We start from the raw sequence: 17,659 nt of genomic DNA, 5'->3' as shown, positions 1-17,659 counted from the left end.
GGAGAACAGGGTTAGAGGACTCATGGCTCTGTTTCTTTTGTCTTCTCAGAGTGAATTCACAGCCATTAGATACTGTGGTCTTGAGAGGTTAACTGCATGCTAAGCTCTCACAGACACTTTCAGCTCTGAGCCCCAGAGTGAACGGAGACCTTTGAGGTTATATAAAGACTGATATACAGTCTGACAACAAGAGCCATTAATGATCTAATCAAGCATCAACACGACAGAGATCTGAGCTGTAGTGAAAGTCCAGGAGTGAAATCTCATTTAAGCCTTTCTTGCTTTGCAGTTAAAACAAGAACATTTTAAATGAACTGCTGCCCTCTAGTGATAAAACCTTTTGGTTGGTTAAAGTACAAGACAGCTTCTTTTTTTTTTTTTTTACCAAGTATGAGTTATTTACTAATGTGTAATGATGGTTTAAAAGCACACAAATTGTATTTTTCACACAAATTGAATATTAAATAGATCACTGGCTATGTAATTAATAAACGTATATGGAATTTAATTGTATTAATAACCAATATTAATATTCAAGGACCTTCAATAACAGTTTATATACATTAATTCAGTGCTTTGAAATAGAGGAAACTTACATAATTAGCTGGAACAAACAACATGACTTTTATGCAGCAAAATTTATCTCTTTGTATTTAGTTTCAGGGTTTGATGGAAAATTTCTAATTTCAAACAGTGATGGAAAACATGGTAACTAGAGCAAAAATGACACTAACAAATAAATGTCAAATCAATGTTTTGATACTGTAAAATATGCAAATAAATAATGTTAAGAACTTTTTTTGGCCAAATATTGACTATTTCTTCATGAGTACAACTGTTTGTGCTGAAAATGTAAATGAAATAAACCACTTTCACACTAGTTGTGTTATTAATAAACTTATATTTAATACTGTTGTATTAATATTCAAGAAATCCTCAATAATATATTATAAATATTAAAATCAATTTAATTTACACAGTCCAAGGTGTTTCATACAACATGTATGTATTAGTTCAGATATTAATGCAGTGCTTTGAAATGGAGGAAAGCGATATAATTAGCTGCAACAATGTGCTTTCATGTTTGAAAGACCACTGTTTGACAAACTCTGAGGTAGGACTGTTGCTGAAGTTTTATTCCTCACTGGAGGATCTGCTGTTTGAGCTCCGCCCACTTCTTCTCGAGCCTCTGTTTGATTGGCTCGGGGGCAAAGGTGTATCCAATGGCCTGCTGGGAGAGCATCCACACGGCCTCCTGGGTCAAACCAAAGGTGGAGGCCGCCAGCTGGTACTCCTGAGAGAGATCCGTGCAGAACACACCCTTATCATCCGTCTGACGGGACAGTAGGAATAGGCATCATGTTATTTTCTAACTCAACACTTTAAAAAAAAAAAAAAGTTTACATCAAACCAACAATACCTAAATTTCTAAGGCCTTTACATTACTAACATGATCAAAGATGTTATTGGGAGATATGGAGTGACTGATTTTTATATGCATTTTATAGTCTGTTATACTGTTTTAAAGATATTACTGATTTACATTACAAGGTATCAGGATTTCACTTTTTGGCCATTGCAAATCAAATAGCATATTTCTTCCATTTCTAATTTTTTTCAGACTATTGTTTCATATGTCAGGCTTTACAGGGATAAAGTGTCTGAACTGCAAGAGAGTGGGAAAAAACTCACGCAGAGAACACACGGATGTCCTCTCTTATACCAGTACTGGAAGTGATGCTTGTCATATGAAGGCACCGTTTGACCTTTGACATTAGAGGTCAGACACATCTCTGCAATTCAAAATGGTTACATTTAAATAAAAATTGTTAAAAAAATTATTATTTAAAGATCAAGTATGTCATTTTGAAATTATGACAGGACAGTTAATAAAACAAATTAGTTAATTAGTTAAGTGCTATTAGTTAATAGTACTATTAGCTAATAAAAAAATTTAATTAAATAAAATAATAAAAATAAAATAAAAAAAGAAAGTAAATTAGGTATAAAAACAATTCTTTAAAGTTCAGCTATGTAACTAAATGCAATTGGAAACAACTATATAATGAAAAACTAGGGAAAAAATTAAGCAAAATAAAAATAAAATAGTAAAACATCAAAAAGAAATGATTTAAAGTTCAAGTATGTAATTTTGGAATTATGATAGAACACAAATAAAAAACAAAAATAAAAAAAAACATTTAAGTGTTTAAAAAATTACTTATTTTAAGTTCAAGTATGTCATTTTGTGGATGACTAGTTAAAAACATAAATTAGATAATAAAATGGTCCGTGTACTTTTGCGTCCATTCATTTTTCGTTTTTTAACCCAGACGAAAAACATGAAAAAAGAACGGTTATAGTATTTTTAACTGCTATGCTGAAAAACTAAATTTAAATTAGAACCATACACACAAAATTCTTCACGAAAAGGTCAAATATTGACTTCTTTTCAGATTTTTGTACTTTTAATAAACATTTGAAAAATGCACAAATTAATATAGAAAAATGGTGATTTTAACAAGTTTTCTTTGGCCAAATTTAGTAATGCTTCTCCTGCACGTTCAGTTGAGAACTAGAGTCTTTGGAACAATGCAGACACTTAATAAAAATATGGTTTTTAAAATAGACATAGGCAGAATCCTGGGAACTTTATCGTCATGAAATAATATACTGGGATATAATTTTGCCAATTTTGTGTGCTATCTGGGTCACAGTATCAGAGAGGACCATGCATGGCATGTACCTTACATCATGTTAGAGCGCTACACACGGTTTAATATATGGGGTAAAACTAGAAATATATAAAGTTGTAATCTGATACAGACAAGCCGCTTCCTGAATCACTGAGGGTGCTTCTGAAATCAGTGACGGTACTCTAGCCTTAATATACATGTTGACATATTTTTGCCCTGTTAATTAATGCCGCATTTATATGCAGATGTCACTCCCGAAACACTGCAACGTGCAGCTATCAATCATCCAACAGCATCATGAAAAACAAAACTTATTCAAATTCTGAATGGATTAGCCAAGAAAGCGCGCAAAGCGCTCTGCGCTCCCTATAACAATTATAAAACTGTCATTCATTTCAGTTTATCGAGATCTCACAAAAATCTGTTATAATCAGTGAAGATCTACACCGCACAATGAATCTCTTATTTACATCATGTTACACTTTGTTTGTTATAATGAGAGACTCCTGGGGCCTGTTTCATAAAACAAGTTTACCAAATAAACCAGGCTTATTTCAGTTAGTTATTTTGAACCAAATCCGCTGACAATAAGTCAGACTAACTGAAATAATCCTGGTTTATTTGGTAAACTTGTTTTATGAAACAGGCCCCCGATTGTGCAGCACTCAACAAAAGTGTGTCTTGGAGTTGATTCTAACTTAAAAGCGTGGCCACTCAGGAAATCAACAGAAAATGTCAGTCATCCTATTTCTAGCTTTAACCAGAGTCCCTTTGCTTTAACTGACCTTCTCTTGCTTTTTCGTTTCATTCCCTCTAGCACTCCCGTAGAACTTGTCCAGGATACAGTTATTTGCAAATAAATATGTAATGAGTATTTCATACATGATTTTAGGTGTAAAAAATGATTAAGATCATAAAAATATCAAAGCTAAAGGTTTTCATAAAGCAGTTATGGTAGTAGCGCGAGAGGGCGCTAGTGTCTGTATAGAGATGCTAAAAAAGGTAGAAATTAAACTTAGCATTTAGCCTATATACATTAAAAAACAAACTTCATATCATTTTTATGATTTTTAATGAAATCGGAATTTTGAAAAATGAAAATCCGTTTGTGCCTGCTTATTCTATTCATCAGTGTTTGAACCATTAAAGAAGAAACCGCATTTTCCGTATTTCATTTCTGGGTTACAAAACGAAAAATGAATGGACGCAAAAGTACATGGACCTAAAATAAAAATGAAATAGTAAAATTGTTAATAAAATAAAAATAAAATAGTAAAAAACAAAAAAAACAAACCCAACTTTTTCAAGTATATAATTTTGGAAGTACAATGGAACACTCTTACCGATAGGAATATTTTGTTTGCAAACTTTATCCACAAGACTGTCAGACCCGCCGACCTCGGGATGTAGGAAGGTTCCGTGGCCGATTCTATCAGGAGGCAAGTTCAACAGCAGCTCAGACTCATCTCTCTGAGAAGGAACCTGTAATACAGATGAACTCTTGCATAAACCATGTAAAAGTATGCTTTCAAATCGATTAATCATGATTAATCGCATCCATTAATCGTTTGTGTTTACATAATATATGTGTGTGTACTGTGTATATTATATGTATATATAAATACACACACAGATGTATATATTTTATTTTGGATGCAAGTAATCGTGATTAATCGATTTGACAGCACTAGGTTCATTACAAAATATAATTCCAATATAAATAAGTTTCCATGTGCTCTGACCTCTGAGAGGTGTAGCGCCAGCTTCAGACCGCAGCTCTTGGCTTTTTCAAGTCCAGAGAGCAAATCTTTTCCATGACCGACCTGTAAGATCAAAGATATGGAAAGTGCAGATAGAAGTAACAAATCGAATACCAAGTTAATTGGAGTTAATCTGAACTCACAGTTGGGTCTCCACTAAGGTCAAGTCCGACTACTACTCCATCACTGGAAAGCAGGAAGTCCTCTGCCAGCTTCACTGTCTCCATGGCAACCACAGGCCCATGTCTGCGGTCCACGGCTACAAGAAACCTGCTCAAACATTCAAAAATACAGCAGGTGACCATAAAAGAAACAGGTTGTTACCTAGTATAAATAGGCCTACCTAAAAATTACCTGACATCAATGTCAACTTCCTCTTGTTTACACTGCCGGATGGCTTCGAGCACAGTTTCAATGTATCTTTGTTTAGTGAGACCTTTTTGTGACAAAAATAAATATCAACAAATGCAGAAATTAGCTGCTAATAAATGTTTGACATCCCTTCCAGTACCTTTTTCAGTCACTTCTCGAGGTGTGCTACGCAACTCCAAATATTTTACACCATCTGCCGCAAACTCTTGAATGACTGCTTTGGCAACCTGTTTGATAATCATAATTCTGTTTTTAATTTATTCTTAAAGCTGCAAGAGAATAAAATGCTAAGTAAGCCATTACCATTAGTATGTCCTCTTCTGAATCAACCAGCTGATGAATCACTTTAAACACTTGAAAACACCTATTGGAGAAATACACTGACTTAGGAATAGTTCATGTATAATCAACAAAATAAAATCAGGACTAGGTGTAGTACACTATTATTAGTATATTTAGTGTGCACTACAAATTTAGCACACTTGTCTAGTTAGCAAAAAAACAATGGCTCGATCCAAATGTGTGTACTTCTGTAGTGGGCAAAAAATAGTATATGAGATGAGTAGCATGTCTGAATTAATAGTATTCATAAAATAGTACCTGGATGACTTACTACTTTTGGTGAGATTCTGAACAACACAATGATCTTAGCACAACACAATGGAAACAAGTAGCAACATAAAGAAATCTCCACAACACAACGGAAACAAGTCGCAACATAACGAAATTAGCACAACACAACGAAATCTCCACAACACAACGGAAACAAGCTGCAACATAATGAAATTAGCACAACTCAACAAAATTAGTCATATGCGTTGTGTTGTGGAGATTTTGTTGTGATGTGCACTACTGGGCAACCATGCATGAGGCCAAGGGGGAGGATTTTTGAATGGTAGTGAAGTGACGCAACTGACACTAGTAGGTCACAAATCCCCACTTTTCAGTAAATTGTCTCTGTTTTTTTTGACAAGTATTTTAATAATAATTTTATAAGGAATTTAATGTTGGATCCAATCTTCCATGTAAATAACAAAAAGGCTTAAACCTCACCATATACCATGGCACATCATCTGGACATTACTTTAAGTATTATATTTCTAAAAAAATAAAGGAATAATATACACAATTATTCATGGATATATCCATTTATAATGAATGTACTTTCTGCAACACATTAGTTGAAGATACTTAACATTTAATCTTTATTGCCCTTTCCTGGATTTAATTAATAATTGGACATGAGAGGGGGAAAAAAACTTTACATTTAGAAATATATTTTACAGAAAAACAAAATTACATAACTAATCTGTAATTATTTTAATAAAATTTTGCAGAAAAATAAATCAAGAATAACTCAAATCTTGTCACTGATCAAATGTTAACTTTTTACAGACAACTGACAAAATCACGGAAGTAGTACGTCTGGATTTCATTCATGCTTTCATACGAAGTACGTACTTGTTCAAAATAAGTGCATAGTCAGAGAATAGGTGATTTCGGACGCAGCCCATTTCTAAGATTTTTCTGTTGCTTGGTTATTATCAGCATATTCGTCCTAACAGTGCATGGACTGTTGTGTGTCTCTGTGATGTGTGTATTAAGTGTCTGGCACGCACTCGTCCAGTGATCGGCGCTGTCCGCGGCGGATAGCGGTCATGCTGTGCTCGATGTTCAGATGCGGCTTGCGCTTTATAAGAGTCTCCATCGTTTCAAAACTGACAGAACCATTAAGATGTGCGTGTAACTCCTGAAAGATAAAAAACACACCGTATTTAATTTCATTAAGCGTAATTACTTGAATTAACTTATTTACATACACTGGATTGAGTTAAGTAAAGGATAACGTCTGTTGGATCTAAAAATGTTTTTCCTACCACTTTGGGCAGCTGACGATAGAAGAGATCCGCTTCGGTATCCATCTCAGTTTTTGTTAACTTTAAGAAATGTGTATTTTGAAAAGACTCCAGCGTCTGAAATAGAGATTGATGTACTACTTTTGACACATGGAGACGGAGTGTTTTTCCTGATGCACCAGCGTTGCGTTACAGAAATGAACCTTACAACATCGACCTCTAACAATGGTTCCCATATTCATATTCTAGTTTTAGTAATTCTGTTGTGCTTTGGTCATGTGTCTGCATAGGTATTATTCATTTTGTATCAGTTTTAATTATTTTAGTACCACAGGTGAACTGAAAATGACAAATGTTGCATTGAGTTTAAGTTTTTTAAATATTTTATTTTAATTCACTTTTGTTTTGTTTTGTGTATTAATAACACTGACTGACATAAAAAAAATGTATATACAAAACAAAAGAGAAATAAACAATGACTGTTCACAAGTTTATATTTGGTGTTCATAAAAAACATTAACATATGTTATATATACACTGCACATACATACATCAATATACTGAGTACATAAAAGAGCAAATACATCAATTGTTATATATGTATAATTTAAACAATTTAGTATTTTATACATTATATTAATTATACATATTAGCAATATGCATTTAGCAGACTGGAATACTGTATTTTGTCATATTTTCTGGCTAATGTTGATGTTTTAACATTTTAAACACTGAAGTACAACAAGTATAAAGTTATTAACTGATAATTATTGCCTTTAGCCACAATTATGATAAAGTATAAAGTGTATACAGTGTAGCAAACATTATTTTCGATATCAATAAACACACTTCAAATTCATATATGATTGCTTGGCTTTGGGTAGGAGCATGTCTTTCATGAATCAGAGATTCATCTTATTATAGCAATGCTGTTCATGGATCAGATTTATTCCCTATATTATACAGCAGGAAACATCAGATCCTCAATCAGCAGTCCAGCTCTGTGTATTACATGACTTCACACTTTTCAGCAGACTGTTTAAGGTCTTCGATGGTTGACTGGGCCTTTTCTTTTAGCTGGTCAATATCTACGTTCTGAATGTTGGTCAGCTGACCCAGGACGGACTGCTTGTGCTCCTCCTCCTGGTTGTCTTCGGCGATCATCTTAGCCAGCTCTGTGGGCAACTCCACGTCATCTGCCGCAGCCTGAATTTGAGTCTCGTCCAGTTCACTCTGTTAATAAGAAATAGTAGTTACATTTACATTTGGTCATTTAGCAGAGACGTTTATCCAGAGCGACTCGAGGACAACGGAAGCAATCAAAATCAACAAAAGAGCAATGATATGCAAGTGCTATGACAAGCCTAATGCAGTACACTTAGCAACAGGTTTTTTTTTATTATATAATAAAAAGAAAACAGATAGAATAGAAAAAAAAAATAGAGCAAGCTAGTGTTAGAGGCATTTTTAATAATGAATAATGTTAATAATGAAATAACAAATTACAATGGTTCATAGGGTGCATTTTATAAAGTGTTGTTTACTTTTGGAAGGCGATATTTTTCCCTGAAGTGGCTCCTGACTGTGGCTCGCTCAGCTTTCTTTTGGGCAAAGCTGGCATCCCGCTCCATCCTAGTGGGTAAATAAAAGTCGGTTTAACTTAAAACATTTTTGTTAATATATTTTTGAATAAAAGTAAATATAAAAAAAAAAAAAATTGCTAATCATATTTTTGAATAGTATAAATATAAAAAAATAACAAATAATATATATATATATATATTAAATATTTTTATAGAAATTATTTAGCATGAACATGATCCAATATAAAAATTTTGTTCAGTGTACATTATAACCTTTTTTTTTTTGTACGTGTCTAGGACAATGTAATACGATGCCATACGAAAATGCACATAAAGGAAGAAAAACAGCTGCATATGCATTTCTCCAGAGGAGTCACTGTCCTCAATGCCAAACCAGAGAAACATGGATCTGGAGAGCAAGGTGACATTTAGTATTGATTAAATCACAGAAATACAGTAAGCTGGAGATAAACATTGACCTTCTCTACACCTCCTTGTATTACATTTGAACAAGTGACTGTGCATTTTGTGTGTTAAATTCAAGTAGGAGGGATAGGGATGTTATAATATGATATCAAATGTGTAAAATAATTATTATTGTGACATCCATCCAGGTTCTCATTTAAGATTCATGTGCATCTATGTCTGGATGTCTATGTAAGTAACATGCGCTTTATTTATTGTTTGTTTGTGAAATGGAATTTGTTGTTGAAAAAGTCATTGTTTGAAAATTAATTACACACATATATATATATAAACTTTATATTCATTGGTTATTATAAACGTAATAATGGAGGGAAATTATGCATATATACAAATGAAATAAAATGCATTTTATTAAAATTGTAACAAACGCACACACATAAAAATCAAACATTATTATTTTGTCATGACCAAACCGCCAATGAAACAGAAAGTGGAGGATGTAGAAGTGCTGAATCTTACTTCTCCTCCGCCAACTGTTGTTGATATTGCTCGAACTCTTCATGTGTCATTCCCTTCGCTGCAGCTTCTGTCTTCTCTCCTTCTGCTTTTTCTTCTGCAAGACCCCCGGTAAGATCCTTCAGCTGCCCTCCTACCATGTGTTTTAACATAAAAGCCATAGTTTTTCTGCAGAATACAGATATAAATCGCCTGCTTTGTGAATAAGATGTCAGTCACTTGAGAAACTCTTGCTCAGTAATGTCTCGTTCAACTATTGTGAAGAAAACAAAAGCGCCACGACGAAAGTCGATGTTTTTCTTTCTTCCGCTCAATTCAAGTTTAAGCACCAAATATTCATAACCTGAGCAACGCGGAGGAATTTGCTCTCTCTCTCTCTCTCTCTCTCTCTCTCTCTCTCTCTCTCTCGCTCTCTCTCTATAAAGTAATTCTGTTTACATGCCTGAAGGTGAGGCTCAAAAACGAAAAAATATATATATATATAATATATAAAGTATACTTTTTAGTGCATGCTGTAGATATTATAAATAGCCTACACAGACATGTAGTATTGTATGTAGGCTAAACCACCTCCAGTCCACTTCACAAGATCCTACAATAATTGTAGCACATAAACACAGAAAGGTAGATATCTGATGTTTTTAATCTTTCATACAGTTCTATAACACTACCTAGTGATTTGTTATAGTTGTGGCCACTGTTTAGTGCACAACAGCTTTGTTCTGGATTTGTGGCACACACTACCCTATCCTATTTAGTTTTTCTTAGGATATGTTGCCAAGATTAAGTTATTTTTTCATTTACACCGTGTACACAAGGTTCAGTGGGCAGTGAACTGCTGTTATGAGGCTCAATTTCAGAGCACTGTCATGTAGAGACAGTCGTGCCAACAAACACAGGGATGCATGTAAACAGTAGCCTACACTTGAAAGAATATGAATATAAAATATGACATATACAGTGGCCTGATTTTTTATTTTATTGCATGTTTGTCACACTTTAATGTGTCAGATCATCAAACAAATTTAAATATTAATAAAAGATAACACAAGTAAACACAACATGTAGTTTTATAAACTGTGGTTTATCACACCTGAGTTCAGTTTCTCTAGCCACACCCAGGCCTGATTACTACCACACCGGTTCGCAATCAAGAAATCACTTAAATAGGACCTGCCTGACAAAGTGAAGTAGACCAAAAGATCCTCAAAAGCTACACAGCATGTTGAGATCCAAAGAAATTCAGGAACAAATGAGAAAGAAAATAATTGAGATCTATCAGTCTGGAAAAGGTTATAAAGCCATTTCTAAAGCTTTGGGACTCCAGCGAACCACAGTGAGAGCCATTATCCACAAATGGCAAAAACATGGAACAGTGGTGAACCTTCCCAGGAGTGGCCGGCCGACCAAAATTACCCCAAGAGCGCAGCGACGACTCATCCAAGAGGTCACAAAAGACCCCACAACAACATCTAAAGAACTGCAGGCCTCACTTGCCTCAGTTAAGGTCAGTGTTCATGACTAGGCAAAAAGTTCCAAAACAAAAACCGCTGCTGAGCAAAAAGAACATAAAGGCTCGTCTCAGTTTTGCCAGAAAACAAATTGATGATCCCCAAGACTTTTGGGAAAATACTCTGTGGACTGATGAGACAAAAGATTAACTTTTTGGAAGGTGTGTGTCCCATTACATCTGGCGTAAAAGTAAAACAGCATTTCAGAAAAAGAACATCATACCAGCAGTAAAATATGGTGGTGGTAGTGTGATGGTCTGGGGCTGTTTTGCTGCTTCAGGACCTCGAAGACTTGCTGTGATAAATGGAACCATGAATTCAGCTGTCTACCAAAAAATCCTGAAGGACAATGTCCGGCCATCTGTTCGTGACCTCAAGCTGAAGCGAACTTGGGTTCTGCAGCAGGACAATGATCCAAAACACATCAGCAAATCCACCTCTGAATGGCTGAAGAAAAACAAAATGAAGACTTTGGAGTGGCCTAGTCATAGTGCTGACCTGAATCCTATTGAGATGCTGTGCATGACCTTAAAAAGGTGATTCATACTCAAAAACCCTCCAATGTGGCTGAATTACAACAATTCTACCAAGATGAGTGGGGGGCAAAATTCCTCCACAGCGCTGTAACAGACTAATTGCAAGTTATCGCAAACGCTTGATTGGAGTTGTTGCTGCTAAGGGTGGCCCAACCAGTTATTAGGTTTAGGGGGCAAGCACTTTTTCACACAGGGCAATGTGGGTTTGTATTTTGTTTTCCCTTCATAATAAAAAACCTTATTCAAAAACTGCATGTTGTGTTTACTTGTGTTATCTTTGATTAATATTTAAATTTGTTTGATGATCTGAAACATTAAAGTGTGACAAACATGCAAAAAAATCAGGAAGGGGGCCAACACTTTTTCACACCACTGTATAAGTACAGCATGGTAATACTATATATTAAATCTTCTATAGGTGTTTTATAGGTGTTTTATGTTTCCATATCAGATTTTGAGAAATTAAATGCCTTTTAGAAATATTGACACTAAACCAAAATTGATTACTTCCAATCAAAGCTTTAGATTGGAACTATTAGAAGTAGGGCTGTCGCGATTTGTCTTTTTTAGTCGACTAGTCGATTATTAAAAATCGTCGACTTCATTTTGCTCGCATCTACTAATCTGCAAAATACCGGAAGTGGCGCATTTCACAGACTAGAATCCATAAAACACGTTATTAGACTATTTTCCAAGGCTGCATGATATAGTAAACCCATTTAAAAATCATTATTAAGCATAACTGAATTCACAAACGCTATGATTTAATTAAATAATTATATGCGATAAAGTTCAAATACAGTATCTGTGTTTTAATTATTTATATGCGTGTAGGTTAAGCACGTGCGCCGTACAGCAGCTCCACAGAAACTGTTATCATTTACAGGTGGAGCGTCTCAAACTGCATCTCTGCATGTTGTTGTGAGTTTGGGTTTATTATAACCTTCGTCTGGGAACGCACGTGCGCCATTTCATCAGATTTGTAAGGTAAATCATTTATAAATCTACACAAACACAGGAGAATACATCGCGGTTTCAAAATAAAAGCTCAAACCCTCACTCTGCGTTTACACGTTTTAATGTCCACAAAGTAATTAAATTACAGCGACTGTAGCATTTCTGTCATAAAGAAATGGCCAAATATTAAAGAATAAGCGGACATTTGAATTAAATGGTGCTTGGTCAATATTAAACAGTAAAAACAATCATCAGGCCGTTGGCACCCCTGCAGGTCTTTGTTGTTATGCGTAATCTACATTAGCTCTATTGTTTATAATACATAATGCATATTAACTGTTTTGTTCAATAAAACCATAGGATTTCTTGCTTTTGATACTTTATTTAAACTAATTATTATTGCATCATTGCTATTATATGTATTTTAAGTCATTTTAAAAACTATTGTTCACTTAGATCTATTTTTATTATCACAAAAAAAAGTATTATAATTACAGGGTCCTATGAAATTAGTTTTATTTGCAAATTCATTGTTTTCCATTTTCATTTTTCTATACTCTGTTTTAATGGTAAAATTAAATTTTATTAATCAAAAAGCCTGTCTAATTAATCGAGTTTTACCAAATTCTGTTTTCCACTACTTCCTGGATTCCATTTTAATGGTTCCATTAAATTGTAATAATCAAAAGCATCTCCAATTAATTGATTTTATATATTTTTTAAATATATATATATATATATATATTTTTATTTTTATTTTTTTTTCAGAAATACTGCACATTTACATTTTTCACCTAAATAAATTCTGGTAAATAATATATAAATACTCCTTTAAAAGGTGTTTTTTGATTATAATTTTACTAGAACACGTGGATATGTTGTCATTTTTACACTGTAATACTGAACTTTGAATTCAGTGATTTGGACCGAGATGGACACTCGCTTCTTGCACTCTGTTACACTTTATTTTTGCTTTAAAAAGGATTTCATAGAAATTTGGGTTTCATTTGGTTTAATAAAATATTCTTAAGGAAAATTGTTGTTTTTTTGTGGGAAATCGTTTAGATTAATTGATTAATCGATAGATTAATCTAAATAAAAATAGTCGTTAGTGGCAGCCCTAATTAGAAGTCAAGTCACCTTTATTTATATAGCGCTTTTAACAATACAGATTGTGTCAAAGCACAAGAAGACATTTGTGAACAGAAAATCCTTTCTTTGGTTTAGTTGGTGTATTTTTGAGACTGTGGGCTTGTTGATGAGTCAGTGTGAGTAATGATGAGCCGCCACTGTCACTTCTCTCCTGTGTTCAGCAAATCACACGACTGCTCAAGTGAAACACCTCAGTCTGCATCAACTAATTGTATTACATGCAGTGTTAGGCTCTGTGATTCATTCTTCTATGCTAATAAGACTCTTTGCAGTCTTACATCTGTAGGAAAAAAAAACAACTATTAATATAAATAATATATTCAAATACACATGCTAACTGATGCTAGCATATAGGATTTATTTGTTTTTGTTTTCATAATATATGTGTACTGTGCTTTTCTGATAACATGAATAATAATTATATTAATAAATATGTAATTATATATATTTTTAAGTAATATTCATTTTGACCTCTAACCATGCTAAATAAATACACACACTTTCTGTATCAATTTGGTTCTTTTAGCTTTTTAAATATTAATATTTCATTGTTATCTATATATTGTTTAGATAAATTGACAAATCACTTTTCTTCAAACATGAATAAAACATATAAATACGTCCTCTTTGGATGATATGATGACCTTTCCCAAAGAGACCGGTGAGTCAACGCTTTGTACCATTTGGAGGTATTTTAACAATTACATTTGCTGTGAACATTTCTCCTTGCTGAATCCAACTGCTTTCAGATGGAAATCTTTGATAACATGAGAGTTTATTCAGAGACGCCGCACTGAATCCATTATCATATGTTTTAAACATGACCAGCTGCAATCTGATTTGTCCTCATTTGTCAAGAACAAGAGACTATAATGAATTGCATTTAGCATGTATACAAATATTAGAGACACGTTCCCAAACCTTCCACAGCGCTTATATGAGGGTCAGTGATTCCTCAGATAAATGCCAGGGCATTGAGGTTTGTCCCGGCACAAAGACACTTCCCCTTTCAGCAGGACTCTGAATCACTGTACTCAAGTACCCTTCATGAGGCGCGTTTCTGGCCAAAATGCAAACAGCAGATAGATGCGTTTTGCATGAGAGGAGACTGCCAGAAACGCAAGCATCTCGAGGACTCCACTTCCAGTGTTGATTGGGATTCACACTGGCATTCGAGCTCCCTTAGGCTGGGCGTGGGTGAAGGCCGGATCCAGGCCTGAGCCCAAATGTCACGGGAGAGATGTAAATGGGGGCTGACGAGCACTGTGGACGCTTCTGAACCTACAGCTGGAGGAACTTTGGTATTTTAAAGAATCAAACTTAGCATGTCACTTAATTTGCTCTCTTCAGGCAAACACATGAACTCTGCGTGTCACGGAGATAAAGACTGAAGAAACATACCAATCATTGCTGCTATTGACTGCTGGATGGTTTGAAGTGATGGATGTTCGCATTTTGGTTTTTCCCTCATAACGTGAGGTCAGTTATTTCCTTTAAACCAAGCGGTTGAATTAAACTCTTCTTACTGTCCCTTGGCAATGTCTTCCAAATAGGCCACAAAACAGAGCAAATCGTGACACATGCATGGTGACATCCAGTCAAGCGTTCTGGCATGAAGCACACAGGACGCCCGAGGGGGAAGCTGAAGTCCCGTCTCCCTGACTTACCTCATTCTTCCTTGTTGAACGGGGAAGCTTGTGTGCTTGAAGTCTGAATAAGAATCTCAGGGATCTTGGTTTTTAAGGGGAGGAAAGTAGGAAAGTCAGTTCCCTTTTCTTTTCAAATAAATAGAAAATAAAACCAACAAATTACTTGTTGGTTTCAAAAAATGACTTGTACAACCAAGCAGATTATACCGATTATATATACATACAGTGGGTACGGAAAGTATTCAGACCCCCTTAAATTTTTCACTTTGTTATATTGCAGCCATTTGCTAAAATCATTTAAGTTCATTTTTTTTCCTCATTAATGTACACACAGCACCCCCTATTGACAGAAAAACACAGAATTGTTGACATTTTTGGAGATTTATTAAAAAAGAAAAACTGAATTATCACATGGTCCGAAGTATTCAGACCCTTCGCTCAGTATTTAGTAGAAGCACCCTTTTGATCTAATACAGCCACGAGTCTTTTTGGGAAAGATGCAACAAGTTTTTCACACCTGGATTTGGGGATCCTCTGCCATTCCTCCTTGCAGATCCTCTCCAGTTCTGTCAGGTTGGATGGTAAACGTTGGTGGACAGCCATTTTTAGGTCTCTCCAGAGATGCTCAATTGGGTTTAAGTCAGGGCTCTGGCTGGGCCATTCAAGAACAGTCACGGAGTTGTTGTGAAGCCACTCCTTCGTTATTTTAGCTGTGTGCTTAGGGTCATTGTCTTGCTGAAAGGTAAACCTTCGGTCCAGTCTGAGGTCCTGAGCACTCTGGAGAAGGTTTTCGTCCAGGATATCCCTGTACTTGGCCGCATTCATCTGTCCCTCGATTGCAACCAGTCGTCCTGTCCCTGCAGCTGAAAAACACCCCCACAGCATGATGCTGCCACCACCATGCTTCACTGTTGGGACTGTATTGGACAGGTGATGAGCAGTGCCTGGTTTTCTCCACACATACCGCTTAGAATTAAGGCCAAAAAGTTCTATCTTGGTCTCATCAGACCAGAGAATCTTATTTCTCACCATCTTGTGGTCCTTCAGGTGTTTTTTTGTGTCTTGCACTGAGGAGAGGCTTCTGTCGGGCCACTCTGCCATAAAGCCCCGACTGGTGGAGGGCTACAGTGATGGTTGACTTTCTACAACTTTCTCCCATCTCCCGACTGCATCTCTGGAGGTCAGCCACAGTGATCTTTGGGTTCTTCTTTACCTCTCTCACCCAGGCTCTTCTCCCCCGATAGCTCAGTTTGGCCGGACGGCCAGCTCTAAGAAGGGTTCTGGTCGTCCCAAACGTCATCCATTTAAGGATTATGGAGGCCACTGTGCTCTTAGGAACCTTAAGTGCAGCAGAAATTTTTTTGTAACCTTGGCCAGATCTGTGCCTTGCCACAATTCTGTCTCTGAGCTCTTCAGGCAGTTCCTTTGACCTCATGATTCTCATTTGCTCTGACATGCACTGTGAGCTGTAAGGTCTTATATAGACAGGTGTCTGGCTTTCCTAATCAAGTCCAATCAGTATAATCAAACACAGCTGGACTCAAATGAAGGTGTAGAACCATCTCAAGGATGATCCGAAGAAATGGACAGCACCTGAGTTAAATATATGAGTGTCACAGCAAAGGGTCTGAATACTTAGGACCATGTTATATTTCAGTTTTTCTTTAATAAATCTGCAAAAATGTCAACAATTCTGTGTTTTTCTGTCAATATGGGGTGCTGTGTGTACATTAATGAGGGAAAAAATTACCTTAAATGATTTTAGCAAATGGCTGCAATATAACAAAGAGTGAAAAATTTAAGGGGGGTCTGAATACTTTCCGTACCCACTGTATGTATGTATGTATGTATGTATATATATATATATATATATATATATATATATCACATCCAAAATAAAAGTTTGTTTACATAAATATACACAGCACACATATTATGTATATATAAATACACACACACGTGCATGTATATAATTAAGAAAAATCTTATGTTTATATTACATTTATATAATATAAATTACATTAATTTAAATATATAAATAAAAATACATGTAAATATTTTCTAAATATATACTGTGTGTGTATTTATATGCACATAATAAATATACAAAGTACACATACATATATTATGTAAACAAAAAAATATTTTGGATGCGTTTGACCGCACTAATATGTGTGTGAGTATATATATATATATATATATATATATATATATATATATATATATATATATAAAATTACCTAATGGAAAAATCTATGAATTTGATATATACTCTATAGCACACACTTAAAAATGATCAATTATTTAATAATGGCTATTTTTAAATCGAGTATTTTGTTTTATTTTTAATTACAAATTTGCATGTCATAAAATTAATAAATCAGAAATAGAAAAATCTACATAACAGACATGTAATTAAAAAAAAAGAAATGCTCTGTTGGCTGTTTTTTTTTCTAGTAAAGTTTTCAAATATTGTACAAATAAAAAGTTAAATATTTCCAGAATAAGTAGTAGCAGCTCACCATAAGAAATTACCTCAAATATTTGTATATCAAAAATGGAAGTGCAGACATTTCTCTGTGTTGGTATGTTTTCATTCCAGTGCTTTTGTTCACCAAATGTAGATTCACCTTCACAGAAACCAC

General features: G+C 34.8%; 2 protein-coding genes across 4 annotated transcripts; both read right to left on the bottom strand.

The window, feature by feature from the left end:
* Nucleotides 1-383: 383 nt before the first annotated feature.
* mapda (N6-Methyl-AMP deaminase) lies at nt 384-6,888 on the bottom strand. 3 transcript variants are annotated; one of them, XM_079414186.1, is made up of 10 exons: nt 6,706-6,888; nt 6,448-6,578; nt 5,132-5,192; nt 4,968-5,055; nt 4,811-4,892; nt 4,600-4,726; nt 4,439-4,519; nt 4,040-4,178; nt 1,693-1,793; nt 384-1,333 (listed from the first exon to the last, which is right to left on the bottom strand). In XM_079414186.1, exons 1-10 carry the CDS (start codon nt 6,748-6,750, stop codon nt 1,142-1,144), a joined length of 1,047 nt encoding a protein of 348 aa, XP_079270312.1. In that variant the 5' UTR covers nt 6,751-6,888; the 3' UTR covers nt 384-1,141. The 3 variants fall into 3 exon arrangements, with proteins under 3 accessions (XP_079270312.1, XP_079270314.1, XP_079270313.1); XM_079414188.1 differs by having other exon boundaries at nt 385-1,333; nt 6,290-6,578; nt 6,706-6,847; XM_079414187.1 differs by having other exon boundaries at nt 391-1,294; nt 6,706-6,871.
* Nucleotides 6,889-7,161: 273 nt separating this feature from the next.
* On the bottom strand, nt 7,162-9,583 carry cplx3a (complexin 3a). The gene is made up of 3 exons (XM_079414185.1): nt 9,213-9,583; nt 8,229-8,316; nt 7,162-7,917 (listed from the first exon to the last, which is right to left on the bottom strand). Exons 1-3 carry the CDS (start codon nt 9,368-9,370, stop codon nt 7,693-7,695), a joined length of 471 nt encoding a protein of 156 aa, XP_079270311.1. The 5' UTR covers nt 9,371-9,583; the 3' UTR covers nt 7,162-7,692.
* Between the last annotated feature and the right edge of the window lie 8,076 nt (nt 9,584-17,659).

Source organism: Barbus barbus (genome assembly GCF_936440315.1).
Source record: "Barbus barbus genome assembly, chromosome: 50".
NCBI classification, from domain to species: Eukaryota; Metazoa; Chordata; class Actinopteri; order Cypriniformes; family Cyprinidae; genus Barbus; species Barbus barbus.
Note: the sequence above shows the minus strand (reverse complement) of the source record. Positions and strands in the feature narration are given on the sequence as shown.

Coding starts and splice junctions, on each gene's coding strand:
- mapda (XM_079414186.1), bottom strand. CDS start 6,750: ATGGATACCGAAGCGGATCTCTTCTATCGTCAGCTGCCCAAAGTG. Junction 5,193..6,447: donor CAGCGCCGATCACTGGACGA/GTGCGTGCCAGA, acceptor TTTCTCCAATAG/GTGTTTTCAAGTGTTTAAAG. Junction 4,893..4,967: donor TCGAGAAGTGACTGAAAAAG/GTACTGGAAGGG, acceptor TGTCACAAAAAG/GTCTCACTAAACAAAGATAC.
- cplx3a (XM_079414185.1), bottom strand. CDS start 9,370: ATGGCTTTTATGTTAAAACACATGGTAGGAGGGCAGCTGAAGGATCTT. Junction 8,317..9,212: donor CAACAGTTGGCGGAGGAGAA/GTAAGATTCAGC, acceptor TTTACCCACTAG/GATGGAGCGGGATGCCAGCT. Junction 7,918..8,228: donor AAAAATATCGCCTTCCAAAA/GTAAACAACACT, acceptor TCTTATTAACAG/AGTGAACTGGACGAGACTCA.